General features: G+C 43.3%; 1 protein-coding gene across 1 annotated transcript; it reads right to left on the bottom strand.

Moving 5' to 3' along the window:
* Nucleotides 1-4,053: 4,053 nt before the first annotated feature.
* On the bottom strand, nt 4,054-6,697 carry LOC100752535 (H-2 class I histocompatibility antigen, Q10 alpha chain-like). Its single transcript, XM_035450580.1, has 5 exons — nt 6,625-6,697; nt 6,115-6,384; nt 5,623-5,898; nt 4,892-5,167; nt 4,054-4,073 (listed from the first exon to the last, which is right to left on the bottom strand). The coding sequence occupies exons 1-5, from the start codon at nt 6,695-6,697 to the stop codon at nt 4,054-4,056; spliced, it is 915 nt and encodes a 304-aa protein (XP_035306471.1).
* Nucleotides 6,698-13,957: the final 7,260 nt, after the last annotated feature.

The following is a 13,957-nucleotide window of genomic DNA, read 5'->3' as shown; positions in this document are numbered from 1 at the left end:
GTCAGTCACCTGAGAGAGGAAGAAGAAAGATTAAGCGGGGAAGTTGGAACTTTTACCAGGAAGACTGTGCATGCACACTGAGGTTCCATGCATGTACAGAGTCCTCATGTCAGCCATAATATGTGACGGGTGACAATGTGGAGTAGCAGTCCCTGTGCGTGCCCCGACTGTTGTCAGGGGCAGGATTAGCAGGTGTCCGTCCTAACAATACTACCAAATCCATTTTATGAAACTGGTATTAGCCTGATACCAAAACTGGATAAAGACTCAACAAAGTCTATAGTATAGGCCAATTTCCACAGTGGACACAGATGTTAACATTTTCAATACAATGCTTGCAAACCAAAGAACACTTTAAAATGCCATATACCATGACCAAACATGGCTTTTTTCCCAGGGATGCAAGGATGACCCAATATAGGCCAGTCAGTAAATGTAATATGGCACATAAATAGATGTAAGGACAGAAGTTACAGGATCATCTCAAGAGATGCAGTAAAGGCCTTTGACGAAATTCCACATCCTTCAGATAAATTTTTTTAAAGATTTGTATTTATTACGCATACAATCTATACAGTCTTCTGCCTGCATGCCAGTAGAGGACATCGGATCTCATTCCAGGTGGTTGTGAGCCACCATGTGGTTGCTGGGAATTGAACTCAGGACCTTTGGAAGAACAGTCAGTGTTCTTAACCACTGAGCCATCTCTCCAGCCCCCCTTCAGATAAATTTAAACCTGGAAGAAACTAGAGATAGAAGGAATGTATCTCAACATAACAAATGCTAAGTAAAACAAACATAGCCAGCATTACACTAAGTGGAGTGGAGAATGAACACATTTTCTCTAAAAATCAGTATGAGATAAAGAGCGTTTATTCACCCCCCCTTTTTTTAGATAAATTTTCTCTGTGTAGCCCTGGATGGCCTAGAATTCACTCGGTAGACCAGGCTGGTCTTGAACTCATAGATACCTACCTGCCTCTGCCTCCCAAGTGCTGGATCAAAGGCGTGCATCACACCTGCTTTATTTGCTCTATTCGTATTCAAGGTATTTTCTGAAATCTTAGCCAGAGCAGTAAAACGGGGACCAGGACACCAGTAAAGGAAGATATCAAATGGTCTTTATTTGTAGATGACATGATCTTATATTTGAAAATACATAAAATAATTTCAGTAAAGTAACAGGGAAGAGTGAGAAAGATTGGGAAAACATTTCATTCATAGTTGCTGTGAAAAAGTACTAAATACCTGGGACTAACCTAAATAAAGGGGGTAAAGACATCTATAGGTAAAGTACTAAATGCTGGGAATAACCTAAATAAAGAGGTTAAAGACGTCTATAGGTAAAGCTGTAAAGTTCCAAAGAAGAAGCCTGGGCATGGTGGCTCATCTGTAATCCAGTGCTCAGGAGACCAAAACCCTGGGGCCAGTCTGGTCTGCATAACCAACCAATCAAAAAGCAGTTAAGAAAGCAATAGAGGAAGACACTGGAAGATCCTTTGTGAACACACAGACACATACTAGAAGATGTTCATGAATATATAGAATTAGTATTCTGAATGTGGCTGTAATACTGAAAGAAATATAGAAATTCAGTGTAATTCCCACAAAAATCCCAATGACATTTTTCAAAGAACTGGAAAAGGTAATGCTAAAATTCATATGGAAGAACAAAAGACCTTGAATAGCCACAGTAATTCTTGGCAATGCTGGAAGTATTAGAGTGCCTGTCTCAAATTAAGAAAACCAGCATGGTACAGGCACAGAAGCAGGCATAGGCCACTAAAAGGGACAGAGGATACAGAAATAATCCCTGCTTATAGCCAATCGGTTTTCAACAATGGTGCCAAACAATGCAGTGCAAAAAACAAATGTTCAACAAATGGTGTAGAAAAGTAACACTGTATTGCTATTACCTGCTTAAAAAACAATTCAAAATAGATCAAGGATTTGATGTAACACAAAATTCTGAAACTGCTAGAAGAAAACTCTGGGACAAACACCTCCAGGAATGAAGATCGAAGGGGTTGGTACCAGGCTGGTGAAACCCACAGAAACAGCTGGCCTGAACAAGGGGGAGCACATGGACCCCAGACTGAGGTCTAGGAGGCCAGTACAGGACTGATCCAGACCCCTGAACATGGATGTCAATGAGGAGTCCTCTGCACTGTGGGGGACCCTTGGTAGTGGATCAGTATTTTTCCCTGGTATAAGAAGGGACTTTGAGAGCCCATCCCAAGTGAAAGGATGTATTCTTTTGGTACCAGGCCTGGACACATGAGGAAGGGCCTAGGCCCCCCCAGGTGGACTTTGGGGAGGCCCCATTGAGGGCCCTACCCTGCCTGGGGAGTGGAGGGTAGATGGGGTGGGGGGTAGGTTGGGGGGTGGAGGAGAAAGGGTGGGGGTGAGGGGCAGGAGAGGGAAAAGGAATTGACATGTGAAACAAGTTTGTTCCTAATTTGAATCAATATAAAAAATAAAAAAAACCACCTCCAAATATATGAATAAGCCATATGTCTAGAAGGCTCATCAACCAGAAAGCCTCAGACTCTGCCATGCACAGGAGTTCTTGTTGAGGCAAGATTCAGGAAGTCTGGAGCAGAGCTGAAATTCTGGATTTATAACAGGGTGGGGACAGAGGCTGCTGGTCTTCAGATCACATAGAAACACTGATACAGACAAGGACCTACTAGGCTATGTATCCATTATGTCTTGTGACATAAATGATTTCTGGAGCCAGATGGGGTAGTCTAAACCTATCATCCCCACACTCTAGAAACTGAGACAGAAGATTGCTGGGACTTCAAGGCCAGGCTGGGTTTCTGTACTGTTGTGACTCACTGTTGTGACAAAAGCCTGACAGAAGCAACTTAAGACTTTATTTTGGTTCATAACTTAAGAAAGTACAGACCGTCTTGGCATAGAAGTATGATAGAGCGCATGGCATTAGGGATATATGGCTGGACTTCTCACATCTCCATTGATCGGGGAATCAGGTAGAATGCTGGCTCTCATCCGGCTTTCTCAATGTACCTGTTTAATTCAGTCTAGATCCCTGGCCATGGATGGTACCAACCAAATTCAGGGTGGGTTTTCCATCTTCAGTTCATTCTATCTGGAAACCCCTCCAGTACATTCCGGATGCATTTCCTATGAGATGCTAAATCCAGTCAATTTGACGGTGAAGGTTAACCATCACAGCTACGCAGAGAGTTCAAAGCCTGCTTGGGATACAGTGTGAGACCCTGTGCACAAACAAAACAAAACAAAACAACAAACAAACAAACAAACAAACAAATGAGTTCTGGGCTCCATGATACACAATCTAAATTATGGGTCTGGGAAGAGGCCTGGGTATTTTGGAGCAATATTTGTGGTTATTGCTGTCAGAGCAGCACAGATGGAGAAGGGTCTTAGATAGGCATTATAAGAATTTTTAAGAGACTACAGGTATGAAATGCCATCAATCCTGAGCTCTTTGTTTGTTTGTTTGTTTGTTTGTTTGTTTTTTCAAGACAGAGTTTCTCTGTGAAACAGTCCTGGCTGTCCTGTAGACGATGCTGGCCTTGAACTCACAGAAATCTGTCTGCCTATGCCTCCCAAGTGCTGGGATTAAAAGCATGCACCACCACCACCCAGCCCAATCCTGGGTTCTTATTCTGACAGACTGTTTTCTCTCCCACAGGAAGATTTAGGAAGCAATTTATACAACAAAAGTCTCTGGATGATGGTTATCTGAAAATTCTCCAGACTGGTTTCTTACTTCTGGGCAGAAACAATAGTTTTACTTAAACTTAGACATTTTTATATATGATATTGAGGCTTACTTGGTTTTGGGAAAAGCCAAAGAACCTAGCTTGAGACATCATGCTAGAAACAGAGCACCAGATCCACAGGTCACAGGTGCCACTGGTCACACCACTGATGCCTCAGTGTTGGTCACCATATCTTAGAAAGCTTTCCCAGCTGCCCCTGGAAACTGTATGTGATAATGTCATCCCTGCCAAAATGTTTTCTCTGTGGTTCCAGTTTTTTCTTACCACCTTTGCTGAGTTAAGGTCTAGCAGGTGGTTCTTCAGCTTGTGAACCTATGTTGCTCCCAACTGCAGGAATGTTTGGGAAAGTGATGGAGACTTGGGCTTGCCTCCTTGCTAGACTCTCAGTGGGGTATTCCCTGATGCGCCAAGAGTTAAGTTCTGGGACATGGGGCCAAAGAGTGAAAGAATGAGGAAAGTCAATTCCTGTAGAAATTATCTGCACATAATAAATGTATCACTTTCCATCTATGGGAAGAAAAATGTCCAAGAGTTTTATGAGGTCCTAGGAAACCTCTGATGACTAGACTTTAGGCAAGTCATGGCTACCGATGTATGACAGGATCAGAAAACAAGGAGATGTATGGGCAGGAAGAGGACCAAATGCCCTCATGGAGCTCTCCCTTTAGCTGGCATCTCTCTGATTCTTAACTGATAAGAACCTCCAGAATCAATATGGAATCTCTGTCCTTTTTTTTTCACAAGTGCTTTACAAAAAGCTAGTGTCAATACACACAGTTCCAAATTGGGCAAACATGCATGCATATGTGTGCCTAGGAGTAACAAAATGTGAGGTGGTCACATTTTAGCTAGGGATTGAAATTTCCTAGTAAGAAAAAACCCCTCAGAAAACAGCCCCTTTCCTACCTCTGTTCATCTTCTTTCTCATCACGATGGCAGTCACAGCTCCAGTGACCACAACTCCAAGGAGAATCAGACCCGCAGTGATTCCCCCAATGGGGATGGTGGGCTGGGGTGTCTCTAGGAAAGCAAGGAAGAATGAAGGCCTGATGTCAGCTCTCAGGCCTGATTCTAGTTTCTCTGGCATCAGATTCTATGCCTATTCTCCTCCTTACCCCATTTCAGAATGAGAGGCTCAGGCAGTCCCTCATGGATCACATGGCATGTGTATCTCAGCTCCTCCCCAGAAGGCACCACCACAGCTGCCCACTTCTGGAAGGTTCCGTCCCCTCCAGGTCTGGTCTCCACCAGCTCCAAGTCCTGGGTCTGGTCTTCCCCATCTTTCTGCCAGGTCAGGGTGATCTCCGAAGGATAGAAGCCCAGAGCCCAGCACCTCAGGGTGACGTCCCCTTCAGGTCTGGGGTGATGGGTCACATGTGCCTTTGGGGGCTCTGAAGGGAAGAATGGGAAAGTCATGCATTTTGTGTTCTTACTAAGGTAACGCAGTTGTACCCATGTGACCATCCTGGCAATGCACAGGAGAGCTGGTGTGGGAGAGGAGTACACACTGGGTCAGTAGCCCAGACTCAGGTATCTGGAAGTTTATTCCTTGTCAAATTCTAGAATGAGGTTACACCAGCCTAGCAAACTTCGGGGCTTCCACTGACCAAAACAAAACAAAACAATAACAAAAAAAAAAGGAAGGAAGGAAGGAAGGAAGAAAGAAAAAAATGGGATCCTGACCAAGTGGGGCCTGAGAGATTCAAAGACATTGGAAACCCAGAAGCACTGCCCCTTCCCAATGACAGAGACAATATTCCAGCAGATCCCGTTTTCCTCTTTCCTCGGGAGACTTGAGCCCAAGTCCCAGGGCAGTGCCCCATGGTCCATTTTGACCCAATTGTACCTGTGTGCAACAGTAGCTCCTTGCCTGTCTTCAGGTAGCTGAGGAGGGTCTCCACACACTCCACCTCAAGGAAAGCCCGGTAGGACTCTGCTGGAAGAGTCTCCTTCCATATTTTCGCGTTGATCTGAGGCGCTGAGTCAGTCACCATCCACGTTTTCAGGTCTTCACTCAGGGCCATGTAATCCTGGCCATCATAGGCGTGCCGACTGTACCCTCGTAGGAAGAGCTGGTCTGGCCCAACGGTGCAGCTATCCAAACACTGAAAAATGTGAGAGACTGGCCCCGCCCCCGCAGTTAGCTCCGGCCACCTAGCCCCGACCGAGGGGTGGGATTCGGATTTAACCTGAACCACAGGAACCTAGCCACAGTCCTCAACTCTATCTCCATGGGCCCTGCAATATCAAGGCTAAATCTAGGTCTTGGGGGTCCTGAGAAACTAGAGCGGGTGTGGGAACCTGGATGGGCCACGATCTCCGACTCAGGATCACTTACCGTCCAGGCTCTGGTTGTGTTCTTGTATGGCAGCCTGTAGGAGAGCTAAGCCATAATGTTGTCTGTTCTTGACTGTCAGTGTCCATTGCTCCCAATGCTCTGGTGGCATCTTTTCCACCCATGGTGCGAGTGGTTCCACTCCCTGACTGTGTGCATCGCTGTCGAAGTGCACAAACCGTCTGTCATCCAAGTAGCCAACGAAGATATACCGGTGCTCCCGGAGGCCAGGCCGGTACAAGAAGATGTCAGAATAGCTTAGCGAGTGTGAGCCTGAGGACAGAGTACACGATAAGAACCCAACCCTCTTCCCTTCTCCAGGGACCCAGTGCAGGGAGGGTAGCAAGGCGTGGGGATGAAGACCCTAGGGCCAGAGGTCGTTCAGCCACGGGAGCGGGGGTGGGGGGGATATGGCCGTACTTCCCTAGTGCTGCGCCTCCTCTGCCCGCCCCCTCCGGGCTTCCTCACGCTCCTCCCAGCAGAGATGATGTTCCTTTTGGACCCTGTACTCACGGGTTTGGGTCAGAGTTGGAGCCAAGGCAGCCAGCAGCAGCAGGAGGAAGCCTCGGGGAGCTGGGATCCCCATCCTTGGTGTTTAAAGGGCCTGGAGAAGTTGGGTCCTTGTTCCTCTCTGTGGGTTTTATAGTGCTGTGAGTATGTGGAAGAGACCGCAGTGACTGTCTTGTTCCAGAATTTGGGCAACACTGGGAGAAAGAATACTTTTTTTTTTTTTTTTTTTTTTTTTGCAAAAGAACCTGGCAGCTGACATAGGAAGTGAGCTGGAGAAATGAAATTCAGGGCTGATGGAAATCCCCAACCCTTGGCTTCCCCACTCTGAAAGACAAAACCTGAGACCAGGACCTAACCAACACCACCCCTTCCTCCTACACCTACAGCTTTTTATTACAGCGTTTCCCTGGGTCCCTTCTAGGAGCTGTGCCTGTCAGAAATTCTCAGTATTTTAGTTTTAGAATCTCTGTATGGTTTTACAAAATAGATACTCAGTGATATTTTATGTAGTTTACATCGATCAGCATTTACCACAGTAAAAGAGTAAAATAAAGGCCATGTGAAGGTTTGAATAAGAATGGCCCCTATAGGCTCCTGTGTTTGAAAGCTTAATCATCAAGACGTGGCATTACTTGAGAAGGATTAGAAGGTGTGGCCTTGTTGAAGGATGTGTGAGCTTTGGGGTTTCAAAAGACCAAGACAGGCCTAATGGCTAATGGCTCTCTCTTCCTGTTGTCTGTGTATCCAGATGTAGAATTCTCACCAAGTTTGCCTGCATACAGCCATGCTTCCTGCCTTGATGATAATGGACTAAATTATTATCTGAAACTATAAGCCAGCCCCAATGAAATGTTTTCCCTTGTAAGAGTCATGGTGTCTCTTCATGGAAACAGAGCACTGACTAAGACAGACTGGGTGTGGTGGTCCAGGACTGTAACCCCAACACTTGGAAGTCAGAGACAAGAAGTTTGTCACAGTTCCAAGCCAGCTTGTGGTACACCCTGTCTCCTAAATAAATAAATAAATAAATAAATAAAAACAAAATAAATAAAAATAAAAATAGGGCCAGGGAGAGGACTCAGTAGTGAAAAGGAGTTGTTGCCAAAGACTAAAACCTGAGTTAAATCCTGGAAACCCACATATTAGAAGTAGAGGACTGGGGTCTAGGCCCTGCTCCAAATGATGTGACAGACTTTGAAGATTCCCCCATAGAAGGCCTCACCCTGCTTGGGGAGCAGAAAGTGTATGGGATAGGGGTCAGTGGGGGGCAGGGAAGGAGGGGAGGGAAAAGGAACTGGGATTGACATGTATAACAAGCTTGTTTCGAATTTAAATTTAAAAATAGGAAATAAAAAGAAGTAGAGAACTGATTCCTGCAAAGTTGATCTTTGATCTCATGTGTGCACTTGAAGTTGGCCTGGCGTACTGCCTTGAGAGGCATACTCATAGGTTTTTCAGGTTAGAGTCCATGGCTCCTGATGCACTCACTCCCTCAGGCAGTGAAGTGTTCAGGCTGCTGTCTATTCCTTTGTTTGTTCCCTTAGTAGTCAGGGAAGCATGGAAGCTCGGCAGGACAATTGGTCTTAGACAATAACTTTGTATACCCTGTACAGATTGTGAACATCTTTGTATCCTGGCAACCACAACTGTATTGATCCTGGCGATTGCCACTCTATTCTATTTTTGATAAGGGTATTTATTGAAAGTTGAATTGCTCTCCAAAATTGTCACAGCCTTAGTCTTGCTGTGGCTCTTATAACCCAAGCCTTGTTCAGTTCCTGGACCAAATATATCTGGTAACCTTGGCCCATTAAGTAAGCAAGGGCCATTACACTGGCTTACAATGTGGCATACTTGGACAGGTACACACACACACACACACACACACACACACACACACACACACACACACACTAAATGAAAAAAAAAAGAAAGAAAAAAGGGAAAGAAAACAAAGCAAATAATGCTAGGGATATAGTTCAATTGGTAGAGTCCCTACCTACCTTGCCCTAAGCCCTGGTTTCAACCCCCAGCACCACATAAAACCAAGTGTGATGCTACACATCAGTAATCCTATCATAGGATGTTGGGAGCCAAGTCTCAGGGCTGGGCAAGAGATTCTAGACCATGCTTGGCAGGCCACATAGTTAACCTTTACATAGCAGCTCCTTAGAACCCCAGCTCAAGAAAAGAAACAACCTGACCCAGTCCTCCACCCACAGGCTCAGTCACCTAGGCAACCCTTCCTGGACCTCTTACTCACCAAGTCTTTACCATGCCAAGCATCCTCTTTGTGGCTTCCTAATATCCTGCCTAATATCCTTCCTAATATACTAACACCTGGTGCACAAACAGCCCATTCTGCCCCTCCCCATATCCTGACTATATAAACTAGCCCTGAGAAAAGTAAAGTTTACCACTTGATCAGAATCCTGTCTTGTGGTCATTCTTTCTGCATCTCTTGTCCCCATTCCCTATCCCTGACTCTCTTGCCCCAGGTTGATGTCCTGCAGGTCGGGATAATAGAATGTGATTCTAAAAGGACTGGGTGGTGTTTGTTTGTTTGTTGAGATAGAGTTCCTCTGTGTAACAGTCCTGGCTGTCCTGGAACTACCCGGCAGGATTGGATGTTTAAGAATATCTTGTTCCAAGTCTGGTGATGGGGGTGTACACCTTTAATCCCTGCACTTAGGAAGCAAAGGCAGGCGGATCTCTGCCAGCCTGGTCTGCATACAGAGTAAGCTCCAGGACATCCAGGGCTAGATAGAGAGACCCCGTTTTTTTTTTTAAAAAAAAACAAAACAAAAGAATATCCTCCATTCCGTAGAAAATTGGAGGCTAGCCTGGGCTACAGGGATCCTGTGTTAAACAAAACAAACCCCAAATTTCCAAAACTCAAAACAACAAAAAGCTAAAAGAGTTTTCACTTTTTCAGGTGTTTTTCACTGTGTGTAAACATTTTATATAATGTGTTATCTAAGGACATTTCCATTCAAGTGTATAGTATAGGTCGAACACATCTCCCACTACCCTCCCCTTTCTCTAACTTTTCGTTATTCTCCTTTGTTCCATTTTATTTTCATGCCTATATACATTGTGATTTTATCCACCTATATGAAATATTGAAATCACAAATGATAGAAGAGATGATAATTTATCTTTTTGAGACTGGCTTAATTCACTTAATATGATTGTCTTCAGTGGACCATTTTCTTGCAAGCTACATAACTTTGTTATTCCCTATGGCTAAAAACCCCTTTGTGTATCTATTTATATAATCACATTTTCTTTATACCTTCTAATTTGAACACTTGTGTTGGTTTCATAGCTTAGCTACTGTAAATAATGCTGCAATAAGCATTTGTGTGAAAATCAGTGTTATATATTGACTTGGAGCCTTGCAGATAAATATCCAAGAATGGCATAACTGGGTTGTATGATATATACACTTTTAGTTAATTTTGTTTCCTTTTTGAAACAAAGTCTCATGTAGCCAGGCTGGCTCAGACTTAGGATGACCTTGAGTTTCTGCTCCTTTTGTGGCCACCACCCCCAAGGACTAAGTTGATAGCCGATTGAACCACAATGTTTTATGCTGTGCTGGAGATAGATCTCACAGCTTTCTGCATGCTGGGCAAGACTCTTCCAAACAAACTACCTCTTCAGCCTAGTTTGCAGAACTATATATGTGCTGTCTTTATTCACACCTTAGCCAGTATCTGTTATGTTTTAGTGTGTGTGTGTGTGTGTGTGTGTGTGTGTGTGTGTGTGTGTTAGAGAGAGAGAGAGAGAGAGAGAGTCTAGAGTGTCCAGCCTTACTTGCATTCTATGTTGAAATTGGATCTTACTCTTGCACAAGTACTTTACCGACTGAGCCATATTTAGGCCCTGTTTAATTTATAAATGGCTACTGAGATGGAATTTTAATGTAGGTTTAATTTGCATCTCTCTAATAACTAGTGAGATTGTACATTTTCATATATTTATTGGTTGTTTATATTTTATAGTTTAAGAACTATTTCTTGAAGTAGCCTATTTGTTGATTAAGTTTTTTCTAGTTTTTGGTATATTCTAAATATTAATCTTTTGTTAGATTTTCTCCCTTTCTGTGGTAGGTGTGTGTGTGTGTGTGTGTGTGTGTGTGTGTGTGTGTGTGTGTGTGTGTGCGCGCGCGCGCTACCCTTTTTGGCCAGCCCCAGAGAATTAAGATTTGTCCCAAAAAACTAAGTTTTACTCCCTCAGATAGAAAAGTCAATTGTGTGATTAGTCTGCTGACTCTGTGGCTCCCCTTCAATTCCTGAGCTGCTGAGGGCTGTCCCCCTATGGCAACAATTACATGAAGTCCAATTTCTCAATTTTAGGCAGTATTTCCTAGGCAACTGGAATTCTGTTCAGACATTCCTGAGCCAGTCATGGTGGTACACACCTTTAATCTCAGCCCTAGGGAGGCAGAGGCAGTTGGATCTCTGAGTTCTCAGCCAGCCTGGTCTACAAATTAAGTTCCAGGAAATCCAGGGCTACACAAAGAAATCCTGTCTCAAAAAAAAAAAAGTCTTGCCTTTTTCTCTTCCTTCCTTCCTTCCTTCCTTCCTTCCTTCCTTCCTTCCTTCCTTTCTTTCATTCTTTTATTCTTTCTTTCTTTCTTTCTTTCATTCTTTTATTCTTCCTTCCTTTCTTTCTTGCTTTCCTATTTTTTTTGTCCTTGCCTATCTGTGTCATAGAGTATTTCCCCTCTAACAGTTTCAGTTTGGGGTTTTACATTAAAGTTTTTGACCCATTTGATCCATTTAGAGTTGATTTTTATACAAAGAGATAGTGATCTAGTTTCATCCTTCTATATGCAGGTATCCAGTTTTGTCAGCACTATCTGTTGAAGATACTGTTTTGTTTTGTTTTGTTTTCCTCCAGGATAGGTTTTTGGCATCTTTGTCAAAAAGCAACTGGCTCTCGTAGTGTAAGTTTAATTATTGATGATGATGATGATGGTGTATATATGTGATGTATGTGGATGCACATGCCATGATGCACTTGTGAAGGTCAGAGGTTAACTTCATGGAGCCAGTTTTCTCCTTTTACCTTTGTATGAGATATGTGGGTTGAATTCTTGTCTTCAGGTTTAGTTGGCATCTGACCAGTCCAAGTAGACTAGTTCTGTCAAACACTTATATTCCTTGAGACCAACATCTTAGACTGTAGCTGAATTCACTGCATGCATTTCCTACACCATCAAAGATACTGAAAAGATGTGAGTTGGAGGGTTGATTTAATGAAGTTAAATTTTATTGCTTAAAGAGGCACACACTTGTAATCCCAGCACTTGTGAGGTAGAGGCAGGAACACCAGGAGTTCAAGTCCAGATTCAACTACGTATGAAGTTTGAGGCTAGCCCTGGTGACATGACACTATCTCAGATACAGAAACACACACAGAAAATTCATTTTTTAATTTGAAACTGCCTTTTAATCTTGCAATTAATTAGTGGAGGGTGTGTATGATTAGTAACTGCTATTATAATTCAGTTCCACAGTTTAACTCATGTCAAAATACCAATAGATTCACTGTGAAGCCCAGCACAATAACACGGCAAATAAAATCTAGAAATATAAAGATAGTTTGACATAATATACCTCATGAAAAGTGTCCTGGTCACTTCAAGAAGTCTATGGAACATGCTTCAATGACTGCTGTTCTGAGTCAGGTGTGTCACTAGGCACTATTACCAGCATTCAGGAGCCTGGAGCTGGAGGATTGCTGTGAGTTGAGGACAACCAAGCACATATAGAAGCTTCTGTGCCCCTTTCTAGGGGGTGGGTGGGAAGAAACAATGTTTGAAGACAGTAAACTATTTTTAGAGGAGCTTGGTGAGCTTAAAGAACATACAACTGACATGGGACAAAATCTCTTGAACCCACAGAACGGATCCATGTAAACGGTTTGAAAATTATTTTCATTGGAACACTGATTAGGATTTAAGTAGATGACAAAGTATGTTGCAAAAGGTCTGTCTATGATGCGGACAGGCTTCCTCCTATATAAGCAGTTAAGGAAAGAGAGGGAGAGACCAAAGGTAATTTGACCAAAGGTAATTCTTTGATTTTCATGACTCGAGACACTAGGCAGTTTGGGGATAGAGCCCTTGCCCAGCATCTGTTACTAGCTTCCTTTACTTTGAAGTAATTAGCATTCCAGAGTGCCACATTTGAAGGCGGCAGTCCTTGTTCTCTTTAGTTTCCTATGTCTGAAACTTCCCTAGACATTTCACACACTAGGCCCTTCAAGATGGGTTGTCAGATAAAGGTGCTTCCAACCAAGCCTGAAATAAAAATGAATTCAATCTCAAGTTCCCAAATAGTGAAAGGAGAGACTTGATCCTCCAAATTGTCCTCTGATCACCATACAGGTATCATACCATGTGCATAGGGATACACACACACACACACACACACACACACACACACACACACACAGGGACACATACACACACACACACACACACACACACACACACACTTAAATAAATGTAATTTTTGGAAGAAGTTTAACACACTTAAAATCAAGTTGGTGAGTGAGAACAGAAAGCTCAAACAAGGAACCAAATGGCAAGAGATTTTCAAAGAGACAAAAAAACATAAATTAGAATAAGAATAAATAAGCAGTAAATAATAAATCTAACACATTTCTCCATATACCACTAAACCAGTCCTTGCTTTTGTTATTTATTTTCATTTTTATTAATTTTTTCATACTGCACACACACACACACACACACACACACACACTTGGAGGAGGAGAGTTGAGACAGTCTCTCTATGCATTCCTGGCTCTCCTGGTGCTTACTATGTAGACAGGCTGGCCTCCAGCTCATAGAAGTCCTCCTGTGCTGGTCTCACTAGTGTGGGGATTAAAGGCTTGAGCCACCAGACCTGACTCTTCATACAACATATTTTGATCATGATTTCCCCTCCCCCAGCTTCTCCCAGATCCTCTCCACTTCATTAAACTCAACATCATGTTCTCTCTCTTAAAAAAAAAGAAAATCAAAACAAACAATAAGACAAAAATGCCAAACAAAGCAAAAAAGACCCCCCCCCCAAAAAAAAACCATGGAGTCTGTTTTATGTGGGCCATTTCTCCTGGACAAGTGGCCTGCCTTGCAATGTGGTTGATATACCCAGTGACACTCTGCTAAGGAAAATTGATTTTCCCTTTCCCAGAAGGTGTCAATTGCAAATAGCTTCTTCATTTGTAGTGAGACTTTGTGTCCACTTCCCCTTTTCAGTGGTGGATTTTTGTCTGGCTTGAGCCTGTGCAGGTCTTGTGCCTATTGTCACAGTCT

This window comes from Cricetulus griseus (assembly GCF_003668045.3).
Source record: "Cricetulus griseus strain 17A/GY chromosome 1 unlocalized genomic scaffold, alternate assembly CriGri-PICRH-1.0 chr1_0, whole genome shotgun sequence".
Classification (NCBI taxonomy): domain Eukaryota; kingdom Metazoa; phylum Chordata; class Mammalia; order Rodentia; family Cricetidae; genus Cricetulus; species Cricetulus griseus.
The sequence above is the reverse complement of the archived record's forward strand: the minus strand, read 5'-3'. Positions and strand labels throughout refer to the sequence as shown.